Source organism: Haliaeetus leucocephalus, unplaced genomic scaffold (genome assembly GCF_000737465.1).
Source record: "Haliaeetus leucocephalus isolate CR32 unplaced genomic scaffold, Haliaeetus_leucocephalus-4.0 Scaffold207, whole genome shotgun sequence".
In the NCBI taxonomy this organism is placed as follows: Eukaryota; Metazoa; Chordata; class Aves; order Accipitriformes; family Accipitridae; genus Haliaeetus; species Haliaeetus leucocephalus.
Genome location: NW_010972643.1, coordinates 240,154 through 254,757, shown reverse-complemented (window position 1 = coordinate 254,757; position 14,604 = coordinate 240,154). Strand labels below are relative to the sequence as shown.

At 38.8% G+C, this 14,604-nt stretch overlaps 1 protein-coding gene across 1 annotated transcript in view; it reads left to right on the top strand.

Moving 5' to 3' along the window:
• BMP5 (bone morphogenetic protein 5) overlaps positions 1–14,604 on the top strand; it is a 60,216-nt gene that overhangs the window by 28,512 nt on the left and 17,100 nt on the right. The window contains exon 3 of the mRNA XM_010566371.1: positions 4,619–4,767. Within this exon, the coding sequence (XP_010564673.1) occupies positions 4,619–4,767 (149 nt within the window). The remainder of the gene's footprint in view (positions 1–4,618; positions 4,768–14,604) is intronic.

Genomic DNA, 14,604 nt, shown 5'->3' with positions numbered 1-14,604 from the left:
GTCATGTAAATGGAGCAGAATCAACAGGAGGGAAAGAACTCATCCTTCCAGAATACCTTCTGCTTTCTTAGTAAATTTGGGGATGAACAAAACAGTGTGGGATTTTTTTTACCTCTGTCTTCAGCTTGCAAAAATTCTTTTGACGTAGGTTCTAAAAGAAACTTCTTGGACAAAGAAATGAAACAGGAAGGAACAAAACATATCTTTTTAAAGAGCACAGGCAGGCCAAGGCTAGGGTAATGAAAGCTCTTCACCTGAAAACTCAACAGATTTTTTTTTTTGAAGAGCTAATGGGAAAAGTTAGTTTTTCTAATCCATTTGATGTTTTCTTTTTGTGTTTGTTTTGGTTTTTTTTTAATGTTTTCTCAGTAGGTGGTTTCTATTCTATTTTAAAGAAAGCAAAACTGCTTACTATTCTGAAGCAAGATGACAATTTAATATTATTTGACTTCTTAAAATGACAACTGTCTCTGTGAAGCCATTGAAGAATGCTCTTGATTTCTTTCAATACATAAACATAAATTTATAAACATTTTAGATTTGCATTTATAAACATAAAAACCCCATGTCCTTTAATGGAAGCATGATGCTGGAAAGGGGGACATGCAACGATACGCCACCTATTTGATTTCACCAGTATAGCTACGGAAACTTCAGGTGTAGGCTAAATGTTTCCCTCCTATTGGTGATTTTGCCACTCTCTGCTCATATATGGAGTATATAGAGGAAAATATATATGGAGTATATATCTTGATACCTCCAGACAGAAGAACTACCAAGAATAATTTATCTTTTTTTTTTTTTTTTTTTTTTTCCCAAAAAACCCACAGCTTTTGCTTTGGGGCCCAGAATTCATTAGCGTTATCCTTGACTTTGTCACCTCAGGTTTGTCCTACATATGTACGTGAGATTTTAGATGCAAAATTTTCAGAAGCCGCAACTGCAGAATGTGAGGGTGAGAGAACTGTGAGGGTGGTGAGACGCTGGAACAGGTTCGCCCAGAGAGGTTGTGGATGCCCCATCCCTGAAGCGTTCAAGGCCAGGCTGGATGGGGCTTGGAGCAACCTGGTCTGGTGGAAGGTGTCCCTGACCATAGAGATGATCTTTAAGGTCCCTTCCAACCCAACCCATTCTAGGATTCTATAATGTCTCACACTTCTTACTAGTGCCATACCACAGAAAACCTGCTGGGTTTGACCCTGCTTCTCCACCCTTCTTTGCTTTGAACAGGAACCATGGGTGTCTGACAAGGCTCTGCAATGCAATCCCAAACGCAGTCCTGCTGCGCTTTCAGGCAAGGAGGGGTCAGGGTTTAGGGTTCCTGAGTTGCAGCCTAAGGATTATGTTGTAGTCTCAGACATTTTTCTGTCTCTGTGGCAACATGGCCGCTGAAGCGTGTGTGTATTATAGTCGCTCAGAGTTTGCTGAAATTACAGTCTTTGGGATTGAAGATTTCTATTTGTTCTAAGGAAACGTGTGAAGCACAGCCCGTGGCAAGGCAAACTTTCCTACGCAGCCCTGCCAATGTACTCCTACCCGGATCTTTTCTCATGACAAAAGTTATGTAGTCCAACAGGCCAAATCCTCGTTCATGATCTGGTGGCGGCTAGCCACTAATTTAACTAAACCCCAAGGATTTTTCCCGCATTAGGGAATCCTCAAGTGACATTAAGATACTAAAGCAGCTTTCTGGAATGAGGCAAGAGGTGAAGCAGCTTTATGGGGATGGCCTATTACATAGTAATCATGATTTGATCCGGTTGAAAACTTTGCTGGGTTTCAAGGAACATATAGATTCCACCTTTACTTCCTTAAGTGACCCAGGAGATGCAGAGCTTCTTAGACGTTCTGCCCGCAGCTTCTTTGCTGAAATTCTTGACTGTGGTAGCATTTCTGCTGTAGACAACTGGCTGTTTGTGACAAGACTGAGATCACTAAACTTAAACAGCCTCCATAAAGGTGAAGCCAATCAGCTGTATTCTGCCTGAATGTGTTCACTGTTGCATTTCAGGCTATTTACGACATAATGCCTTACTTTTTTATTATGTGTTGTGGGCTATTTTTTAAATAGAAATATTTTTAAAAATCAGAGCCAAAATTTGCAGCTGTTTTTCATTTTAAGTGTGATCGTTTTTTTCTTTCCACAGAATAGGGGAGAATTTTAAAATTAAAAATGTCACAAAATGTGATGAGAAGTTTGAGTGAATGACACCAGCTAATGGGGGAATCCTGATCCCAGAGCTCTCACTGCCTTCTCAGGGGTCAGGTTTTCACCCTATGTTTCTATCAATTGTGAAAAAAGTTGGGTTTTTTTCCTGACAAATACTTTGAATTTCTGTAGTAAATTGCTGTTATGTGGGCTAAATCATTAACATTGGTCTGGAGGTATTTTCTCTATTCTACCACGTGTTCTCAGGAATCAGTTCTAATTTTCTCTAGGTACCCACAACTAATTTTTGGTTCATTTGCTGAGTTAAGGGGTAAGAACAATTGGCCTTTTTGAGTCTATTACATTAGCCAGATCACTATACTTGTAGGAAGGTAGACAAGAAGATTGACATACCAATGCCAAAGACACTTTGGTGTGAGTTTCTGCTGCAGTACAAAATAATAAAGTCACATTGAGGAGAGATCCACCGGGGAAATTTGTCCTTTATGGGGATTTCTGGACTGTATCATTAGTAGGGCCCTACTCTGGTTTGGCATATGAGCCATTGTGCATCCTGACTTTTGAGAACATTTCGTATCAGTCCCAGCAAAATCTGGAGCTGAAAGAATCTATATGGGAAAACAATTACAGATTCTATGAGGAGACAAGACAAATGTGAAATTATAGCACTGTGATACCGTAATATTTTAACAATTTTCTGTTAATTCTACTGAATGATCCAAGAAATATTTAAAAATAAACACCTTAAAGACTGTCGCACTCAGAATTAAACCTTTCAGCTTTAAAGTTCCAATAAAACTGATTATTAGAGAAAAAAATTGGCATTAAGATGCTAGAGAGTACTATTTATGAGCTTGTGGTACTTTGTCAATTTGTTTAGTGCTAGCATAGCAGGTCAGGCTCTTTTGAATTGTAAGACTGTTTTCATGTTCGCTCCAGAAGAAGAATGTATGTTTTCTCCTTGTGTGGTCATTAGCACAGATCTATTAGAATGGAAGTGATAAGACCGGAGCAAAAGATTATCCTTTTACAGAAGGAAAAAAAGGTGACTTGAAAGAAAGCCCTTTCGATTTTCTTCTTTTTTAAAAACAAAACTCCTTTATCATTTCTGAGCTCTTTAACCTGATTCTGCAGATATTTCTTACATGTAAGTAAACATATGCTTGTCATAGCTCATTTGGTCTTATTTTCCTGAGTGTTGAACAACCACAGTTTCAAGAGCTACACAAGATGTTTTTTTCAGTATCAGACCTAGATGCATTTACAGTGTTTAGGCTAGATAAGACAGTAACTGCCTACGATGTTGTTGTGAGTAAGCAACATAAAAATACAGTGACAGGACCATCGTAATTTTAAATCCTCTTTTTATACACAAGGCCTATTATTTCTGTCTGTCTTACCTCTTTAAGCATACATTCATGCTATCTGTGAGGTAACAATATGATTCCAAGGTCTGTGTAAGCCAAGTCTGTCTTTATTTGACTTGGACAGTCACAGTTGAGAATAAAATATTTTTTCTTGTATATTATTGTTTTGATTACTAGTTGTGGCAGAAAAGAAACAGGTTTCTATAACTATAGATTTAAAAAGCTAAATGGTGAAAACAGTTTTTAATACTGCATGCTGCTTTGTAGAAGAATGTAAAACAAAGCTGATGAGTTAAATTTCTTGGGTTTAGTGTGGTCATTGTAGTAATTTATTTGTAATGCAGATGTGGTTCTGGAACCAATTGTGTCAGGAGATATGTGAAAACAGAATAAATAAACGATCCATGCTAAACATTTAGTAACACGATTATACTAACTCCCCTGAGCAGCCCTTCTGAATTACTGGAAGATTTCATGGGAACAAATTTGAGAATATACCAGGGAACTGAGGGTTAAAATGTAACAATTACATTATTGAATAGATACTTTGATATAAAGACTTATTTTCATATTAATATGAAACTGTCTGAACCGTCATCTATTCATGTTTTGTCATATGATATAGCTGCTGTCATATGTTATTAATAACAGATTTTTTTAGCAACGCTATGCCTTTGAATTTTAGTTGAAATTGGAATGTGATTTTGACATTTTTTGTCTTTTACACTGAGTGGTTTATAAAAGTTAATTTTCCTGAGACATTCTAGTGCTGAAAGATGAATCCTTTATACACAGCCTCAATTATATATTTTGTGTATTTATATCAGGAAGCTGGATTTTTCAGATTTTCCAGAGCTGTAGGTTTTACATGCTGAGACTCATTTCAGAAAGGCCTCTCAGGGGAAATACCTGTATTATACTTAACAATTACGTTAGCTACAGCACATGCTGTACTGTGTCGTGATGAGGATATGTCAAAGGATTATTCATTTGGACTCCAGGAAGTTATTGTCAGCAAGGAAATTAAGGACGAAAAATAATAATATTTGAATGCCTTAACTCTCTATTTTCTTTAACTTAGAGATGCAGACTTGTTCCTGTTAGACACAAGAAAGGCTCAAGCTTCTGATGTGGGCTGGTTTGTGTTTGACATTACTGTGACCAGCAATCACTGGGTGATTAATCCACAGAACAATCTGGGCTTGCAACTCTGCGCTGAAACCGGGGACGGTAAGATCATAACTGTAGATTGTAACGCCGTATATGCTCTTGTCGTCTCTTGCTAGGAATGTTTTTTGGACGGGTGTTTTTTAACTTGACTGGGTGACAGTTCACTGAGAGTTTATAAGCAAAGAACAAAAGCCTTATCCTGCCATAGCTGTAGTCTGCAAACTTTCTATTGTTCTTAATTCTGTAGAATATGGCAATTATAAAGCTAACTGAATTAAGTTAAATTAAATGAAGTTTGGGATAAAAGCTCCCGTATACAAAATGAAGTTATATTTTAATATTCTTCCACTGATGATTACATTCAGGAAACTCAAGTAGATTTGTGGAATTTTTGTTTTAGAAAGTTTCTGAAGAACTTTCTGGGCTGAAGCCTGGAGAAGGGTATAGAAATACCTCAGGACAGTTCAGGAAGTATCGTATAGCCGCTGATACTGATGCTGGAGAAGGATTAACAATAGGGTAATGTGAGAATTTACTTTCTATCATTTGAACAAAAATTAATTTCAAAACTTTTTATCTTGAAATGGGTTAAAAGTTTGAAATCTTGAAAATTTTAATTAGGTGAAAATTAGAAAGAACCCTATAAAAACTGAAGTCAGAGCTGTGGGGTTTTTAGTACAAATTTACTGGGCTACTACATTATTCACAGTTATGCTCTTCATTAAAAAGTGAAAATGCATCTCAATGCAAAAGAATATTTTTAGAAGAAATGTTCTTTACTTAGACTTCTTTAGAAACTAATAAAAAGAGACTTATATACTGTTTTTTCTGCGATGGTTCACTTAATCCATTCTACTTTACAAGCAAACTTTCAGATTTAGCGCTTTCTTGTCAAAAAGCTTTTTATGTCAGAGGTCAAGGGATCTATGATGCCAGTTAATCTAAACCTTAGCTGACATAATGTTAATGAGTAGCAGAAGAAATCCTGGTGTAAGGATTAATATTTTTTTTCTTCTTTCTTTGTTCTGGCTACATTTTCTCATTGGTTTTGATCTGAATTCTCCCTCAGGCTCAGCTGGGCTGTGAACAAAGCCTCTCATACTTTTTCAGCAAGTGCTCTGGCTGCTGGAGAGTTATGCAAAAACCGTCCTCCTTTAGGCATGATGCTTAAAAAACAGATTTGGCAGGCTTGAACCAGAGCAGGCGACCATTTCGCCTAATATTGCCTATACGGTCGGACTACAGTCAGTGGAAAAGGGAGGCAGCGATGCAAAGTAGAACACGTCGTTGCTGTGTTCATCCAGCCTTCAAAGGCACCACACCTGAGCTCGGGCTGTATGGGGAGCGTTTCTCAGGCAGCCTGGTTTTGTGAGGCCATTTTGAAGCCTGTAAAATTCTGGAGAGGTGACACCTCCGTCAGGCATCCAAATTAGGTGGGCTGGCTTCCAGCCAGCTTTTCTGCTCCAGAATAAACTCCATCCTTGACTTTTTTTTTTTTTTCCCCCCAGGACATTCAAATACAGAAATTCTTGAAAATTAAATATCCATGAAAGGGATTCATTAAGAAACCCTGGAACCAGCAATTTGTCGGTTCTAGCCTCAGAATTATATCCATTCAGTAAACAGCAGGAAAGTTTGTATGGGTAAAAGGAAACCTTTAGGTTAATACAATGAAGAAATTGTAAAAGAATAGTTTATGTAAATATTTTCCCTGTCCTAATCCCAAGATCAGGAAGGTGATAGATAATTTTCTATTTTAAATTCCAAAGCCACAAGAAGCTTTACCTTCTGCACCTCACTTATTTGAATTTCTCAACGCAGCTGCTTGAGTGAGGAGGGAATTCCCCTCTTCCCTCACTTTCTGTTCCCTTTTCAGTTTATTCATGCAAGAAGAGTGCCATTCTAGGGACTAAAGTTTTCAAAACTATAGGGAAGACCTGTGCTATACCACTTCAGCTTACCATAAGGAAAATCATCCTTTCGTGCTCTTACAATTTTGCTCTTAAGGCTTTGATTATTTTTATTTGGTTGCTGTTACTTCTGGAAGCTATTAGAAACACCAGCAGTTGAATGACACGTTTGTGTACAGATGGAACATGAATTTTTATACATGACTCAGTATGTAGTGGACTCAGTTCGTAACCCAGAGAACCCCACCCACCTTCCTTCCAACCAGTTTTCTATAAAAGCTCAGACACTGGTTCAAATCAACTGAAAACCCTTCCCTTGGCTCAAGTGAACTTAGGCCATCCAGGTCTGAAGCATGTTTCTTCATGCCTCCAGCTGTCCATTGAGTTTTTGGGAGGTAAAGGAGTTCTGCCCCCGTAACCTTATCATAAGACCTGATCCATTAACCTTTCTATTGCAACAGACCAGTAAACTAAATGGGATTCTGTTAAGTCAGAGGATCCCTGTTTGAGGTATCCATGTGCTGCACTGGGGCCATGGATAATCAAGTCTGTAAATGCATACTAATTTTTAGATTTATTCATACAGCACCTTTAAAATGGGGTGCCAATAATTACTGAGACTCCGGGGTGCTACTATGTTGTTATTACCATTAACAGTAATCTTTCTTACAGCTGACTCTCAGTGACTTTTTAGGCGATTACTTGTGTAGGTATATTCCTTTGGTGATCCCTGAAGATGGTGCATAAATAATAATAATGTATACATAAGGAATAAAAAAATTTGTAACTATTTAATATAACAGTGTGATAAAAACAACTTTGGAAGAATGTCTGGTTGTTGTAATTCAGATTTTTCCCCCTTTGAAAATGCTGAAAAAGTACAAAAAGCCACATGACATTGGAATGTGTTTTCTTTTTTTCTTTAAGACAGTATTTGGTATCATACGTCTCATTTTAGCATGAAATGTAGACTTTTTCTCTTAATGGGACATTTTATTTTGAACAGTAAGAATAAGGGTTTGCATGACACATATGGAAGCTGTCAACATATAATGCACTGTTTCCCTGGGGCTGTGATAAATTAAGGATCAGGTTTTTTTGATTCTCTTTTTTAATGTCTCCTCAACATTCTGCAGCATCCCCTTTTGGCCGATTCCCTCCTTTTGACACCAAAACTCTCCATGGTGTTTAGAATGAGAGGTGATCATTTTCACACTGATGGAAGTGCGGGTGCTAGATGAATTGCAGCATAAAATCAATGCAGATGCAGAAACAATTCAAAAAGCTCTATGCGACACTTTTCCTGTATATATATCATATGTCTCCTAAGACTTAAACCAGGTTCCAGTGAATCAGCACCTTTGTATTACATTTAACATTTTTATAATTGGAAATCAGCAACAGTTTGAACATCTTTTTGCTGGAGGAGTATAAATGGCTGCAAGAGTACTCCTTTCGCTGTATATGTCATTGCTGAAGAGAACCTAGTGGTGTCTACAGAAAATGAGAGAGGGAGATAATGTGTAACCATGACTATTTGTGATCCACAGAATGAACCAAGTTCCAAATACACAGCTCTCAATGCAACAGCCTGGGTAGCCCCCACAGCTGTGTTGTTCTGTGCCTTAGATTACTGCAGCTCTCAGTTATTTTCCATCCACCTGCACATCAGAGGGGAAGAAACTGGTGGTAACTCTGAAAAGCCTAAGCTGATTAAGGTGATTGCTGTTACCACGTTGTCCTATGGAAGGTTTCTTCTGGCTTTCCTGCTGTTTGAGGTGGGCAGGCAGCAGGACTTCTCAGCTCCCCAACTCTGACTCTTACTTCAGCGCTTTTTTTTTCTCAGAGCAAACGGAAACTTGAAAGAAATAGGTTCCTTGATCGAAGTGAAGCATGGGGAAGGCCATTTCTCTCTCCAGCACATATTTGGGTACACTCTGGCGTGTGTCCCCTGAAGGGGGTTTGGCTCCTAATCCTATGTGCTGCAGGAAGGATTGGTGAGGTCCTTCTCCAGCGATGATGGGGGAGATATTAAGAGGCACACACTCTCTCTTATTTAGCCTCTTCTCCTTTCAGCCTGGGCCTTCCAAGGTCCCTTTCTCCTACAAAGCCTTCAGAGAGGCAGCATGGACACATTCTCTATGTTGCAGAGGGTGGCTGGCTTGCTTTCAACCGGTAGCAACCTGTGGCAGCACTCTTCAGGTAGTTGGCTGCATACTTTATGTTGGCCTTGCCCTTACCTTTACAACACTAAATGTTATCAAATCTCATCCTGAGGTTTCCCCCAGTCAACCTTGGCACCTAACTTACGTGATCCCGGTAGCCATCAGGTGCTCTGGAGGATGCTGCTGGGTTGTTACATTTAAGTCTCTCAGTGGATCTAGTACAAGGCAAAGTATCAGGAGTGAGTTCACCTTCATTAGTGTCCTTACAGTGGGGGAATTTAGGATATATATATTTATATTGATATATATATGGACTTTGGCAGGCAATAGCTCTGCCTAAATTCTGAGCCATCTGGAAGCCATATAGCCATGTTAGCACAGCACTGAACCCAAGCTAATATATCCTGCCCCTCAGCAGGTTTTATTAGCTTGGGCTCAAGCACTGCCTAAGTACAGCTACATGAGTTCTGGTTCAGAGCTGACTTTGGCCAAAGTTACACTAGTAAATTAAACATGCTCAGGAATACTGTGGTGTGAAAAGAGCCGGAGGGATGGCTCTCTCGGTCTCCAAAACAGGGTAACTCCATGGCAGCTGCCCCCCCGGGAGAGGTCCCTGCAGCACCACCTTGGGATGCTGGGGAATCCGTGGTGGTGCTGGCATAGGACGTAAAGGTACCAGGAGCACCCTCCCAGCCTGAGGAGAGCGGATGATCCAGCTCCAGTGCCTGGGAGCACTCCTAGGCACTCTTTAATTTACTCAGATAGGTGTAACCCCTGTTTCCAGCTGGGTCAGAAATACAGTCAGCATTTTCTTGTGTCTGCTTGTAGGAAGCAATGTGAATACACCCTTTGTTAGTAAGAGCACGCAGGAGGGTCAGGGAAGTGAGATGGGCTCCTGCCCCTTCTCCTGCCACCACTGCATACTGGTGCATACTGGTCCTGTCTGTACTCCCCCAGTGTGCAACTCCCCCTATTCTTTGTTGGATGACCAATTAAGTTAATCTCACCTTGTTTTATTGTCTTCCTGAACCTATTTTTAACTGTGCAGAAAAGCCCGAGGACTCCCACAAACCATTCACAGTTTAAGCACATTAAATTGAAGGGATAAATCGAGTACTTCACAAGCGTATTTGTGTATGATTACATCTGATTTTTTGTGTAAGCATACATGGTACTGCCACATTATACAGCATACCATGGTTCCTAACATGTTCCCAAGTGCTTTCTTCAAGAGCTTGATGAATACCAAAATCAACACAAAAAGATGTGCAAAATTCCTTCAACTGAACTGAATAAACCCAGCAAAATCTAAGATTTTACAAACAAAAGCTGAATCTTTAGTTTTGACTAAAGCTGTAAAGCCTAGGAAATGCAGAGCAGAGCATCCAAGACCACCCATTTTTAAGAATTCCTTAAAGCCCCCAGGGAGCAGAATAGTTAACAAAACACATGAAGCTTGTTTCAAAAGCATATTTTATGTTGAGATATATATATAAATTTTTCCACCAAAGTGAAAGTTTGCATAACAGTTTATGTAGATGACACAGTAGAGACAGTATAAAATCCTTTGAGTTGGAGTGTTGAGGGTGCCATATATGGACCATCGCATTTGTGATGTTAGGTTTTCTCCGGTCCTTTTTTAAAATAAGCCTTCCATTAAGCTTTGGTAGTTAAACTCTACCTCAATTCTTTTGTTTCTATGAAGTACTGTTGCTCTCAAGAGCAGTGTTCAGGCATGACAAACCACACAAGTGTCTGTCTAATTTTGAAAACTACTTTGTGAGCTTTCAGACTCAGAGCCTGAGGACAGTTTTTGCTCAAATACTAGATGTTATTGGACCTTGTATAGTCAGGGTCTTTCTCCAAAAGGAGAATCCTCATTTCAGATATCACTCCCCATGAGGAGGAAACCATAGGTGTGGCACTGGAAATTTTTTTTTCAGCAAACCAGAAATGAATTCTCAGCATCACTAAAGTTTTCATTTCTATCTACAAATATATAAAATTATTACCAAAATAACTACTGTGACCTAGCAGTAGTGGTTAATCTGTAAAATGTGTTTTGTGGTTTGTTGAACATTTTTGAAAGTAAGTAAGTGCTTGTTTTTCATAACAAAATGAGTGGTTTGCTGCAGTTCGATGACTCAGGACAAAATAATGGATCTTGGAATCACTCATTGTCCTGTGTTGCCAGTGTAAATCTGGCCCAGATGCATAATGGCTGAAAGCTCTTGCAAAATTAGTGTCTGCTCAATGCCTTACATAAAATATATACTGCCTGAGGAGAGACAGCCAAGTCACAAATCTTACCACTGTCATTGGCATCCACGCTGGCTATCTCAGAAAAAGTCAGCTTTCCGAATGTCATGAAAAATGAGACGATGTCTCCAGGTCAGGACTGTGACACAGATTGTTAATGAAAGCTTGAAGGGCTCTTGCATTTCCATTTGGAGCAGCTGGGGGGAAAATGAACTTTTAAGATGGAACTTGATCAGTTCATGAAAAGAATTGTATGATATGACTGCATGTGACAGCAGAAAAGCAGATATAGTGACACAGCAAATAGCTCCATAGTTATCATCCTGAGTGCTATTCCTATTTTGTGGGTAAAAAAAAAAAAAAAAACAAAAGCATCTGGATTGTCGAGGTAGGACCTTTTTATAAGCTGAACTGCACAGTTATTTTTGCAGCAGCGATTCCTTTATTATAAGGGGACAGAATGTGAAAAGGCAAGTAATATTCATTCAGTTCAGTCAGTCAAATCGGCACTTCCATACAAGCTTTTATACAAACTGCTAAGGGCACTTTACTATCAAATAGAATAAAAGCCAAAAATCAGTTTAAATGCCAAGTCAAACAGATGCATCATGCCAAAGACTCAAAATCATATGAGTAAGGACTAAGGAGTTCAGCAGATTTGGAACACAATACTTTAAATAAGTCTTTGTCTCCAAATATACCTGTCAATATGGAGAAGAGATAATAAATCATCGTAGCAGGACTGAGAAGCACATGCCAGAATGTGAGGAATACAAAGGCTCTGGACTGCCCCTGCATGGAGTAAGTCCATCTGTTAGGCTTATTTGTTTTTTCTAGGTGTAGGGGCAATTGCAGCAGCTCGGTTCAGTGGAGCAGGCACTAGCTGACTGCTGGTTTCTTGCAGTTTCTTCTTTTCTTCTGAAGTCTGAAGAAAAGTCTTTGAAATCCTCAGAATTAAAGATACGCTGGAAGGATAAAACCAAACGCATTTTTCAGAATGCTCGACCATGTTCAGTTCTTGTTCAGAGATGCTCAAGAGAAGCGGAGACACACCTTGCTGGTTTGGTTTTACCAGTTTCATGTGGGTGAAGCTCTGAGGGAAGGTGTAGTTAAGCAGGTCAGCCTGAGTCATTCAGCTGATTTTAGAAAATATTGCTCTAATACCACAATATGGAACAACTGCGTGCTGGAGAGACCTGGATTTTCGGTTTTCATCGAAGCCAAGAGTTTTCTAAATGCTTAGAAGAAATGATAGATTAAAACCACTTACTAAAAATGAAGCCCATGAATGTTGCTTCCTACAAAGGCCAGTTCAGTTTAGGGGAAGATTTTTCTTACTGCGTTCTGAAATCCACACTACGGACGAAGGTGAGGACTACCTAACAAGACCATGGCACACAGATGGAGCTATTTCTGTGGCGGAAAGCTTGATGCATTTCAGCGGCAGGGTACTTTGAAATACCTCCTGTTCAGGAAGGGCCAAAGCTTTGTGTTCTTAGACTGAAGGAAATCTCCTACATGCACACTTTTTTTTTTTTTTTTCTTTTAATAAAGGATAATGGAAGTTCTATAAATGCAAACTTTCTTTTGCACAGAAGCAACTTAAAATGGAGACAACATATGTGTTTTGAATTTCCAAACCAAATAGTTCAGAGATCCTCCTTGGAAGAAATATAGAGTCTCAAGGGCAGCATATATTTCGATTGCTTCGTCTTCTGAAAGTTGCAGTTAAGCTAAGGTATACGATAAGCCAAGAGAGAAAAGTTTAATGATGAACCCACAGAAGTCAATAAAAGTTTTCCTGTTGACTGCACTAGAAGCAGATCCAGTGCATATTCCATTCATGAATTGAACAAATGGGTCCTAAAACCTCAGGTTGGCTGCTTAAAAGATCAAGCAAATAAAGGAATAAAGTCATATAAGCTGTTTCTGTGTGTAAAAAGGCTGTGGGTTACAGGATTAATTTTTTATAGTATATCTCTATACCCTGAATAACTGAGTAAGCCTTAACTTGTGGAATCTTAATAGCCATCTCATTGCTGAAGTCTAAAGGAAACCCAGAGGAAACTTAATAATATTAAAAGTTATTTTAAAGGGAGTTCACATTGGTTTGAAGGATATTTTGCTTCGCACACAATATCCACCATTGTAAATTCAGAGAACCTAGATTTAAATTCAGAAAACCTCCACACATCTTTACAGCCCTCAGTATATAAATCTAATAGTATTCTTAAAATGTCCGCCAGTAAGGTATTAATCTTTTACAGATAAAATTAAAATTCTGAAAGTCATTGGAACAAAAAATAAAGAAAAATAGTAAAAATATTCCCTCTAGAAATGAGGGGAAACTTGGAACTTTGTGGTAAGAGGCTAGCTTGTCCATGTTGCAATGAATAGAGAATAGTCTGTACAGTTTTTCATATCTGACTTGCAACAGGAGATTGGAACTTATAGAAATTAATGTTACTGAATTATTTAATAGTAACTCAAATACATGAAAAGAAGAATTAAAGAAATACAAGACTAAAAAGCCATTTAAAATGAAATCAGAAGCTTCAACAAATATAGTTTTCCCTTGCAGTCAAAAAAGTAATTATCAAAATTGTTCAGAATATGTTGCCAATTACTCTGCTCCATAACTGCTAACTTTCTCAGTTCTTCTTTTGCCTTTGCTGGGCTCTCTGTCACTGGAAACATCTTAAACCAATTTAAAGTGCTACACCTGAATAAACATGTTGTAAAAGTGTTTATGTATTGAAGTGGGTCAGTTCAAGGTATGGTATTTGGCTGGAACTTCTAATTTCTCTTTTTACTGCAAAAGGGCTGCCAGAAGGAGGAAGTCTGAGCTGAATTAATACATTTGTTACAGTGGAAGTAGAATGGAAACTACTTTAACCACAAATCAAACTGCCTCTTTCATTTACGCCAGTGATAGAGTTTTTCTAAGAAATATAGACTCTGGCGTACAGCCACTGTAAGTTTGTGTTTGAAAAGGAAACCTACATGTTTATTTCTATAAGGTTTACTCCTATGCTTATTTGCAGTTCTTTTTTCGGGATGATCGAGTTAAAGGTAGTATACATTTGTGAGGCAGATGCTCCTTCGTCGCTTGCGCAGCAAACTTTTCCAGTCGGTTTAGGAGAATCCCCAGGCGCCCTGATGACGCGCAGCGCGCGCGGTGCCTGTGCCTGTACCTTCGTGTTTAAAGGACCTCTGTGTCCCCCACCCAGCACAGCTGCACAGCTTCACATGACACTGTCTCATTTTCTGACGGGTGAAGGGCTCTGCATAATACACGTATGCACAAAAGTGTTTATGCTGCCAAAATAAATTCTGTTAAGAGCAAGGGTTTATTTGCTAAAATGTCACTGATGCAGTTTCAGTGACTTGTTTTGCTTTCTTTTCTTTTAGTGAGGTTTAGATCCTATAATATAGTGAGGTTACCACACAGTCCTGACTGAACAAATATTTTAAAGAAATATGCACATCCCCTGGGAACAGAACCAGAGTCAATAACGTACATATTTCAAACTCTGTTCTCTTGAAGAACTTGAATGCCTTCC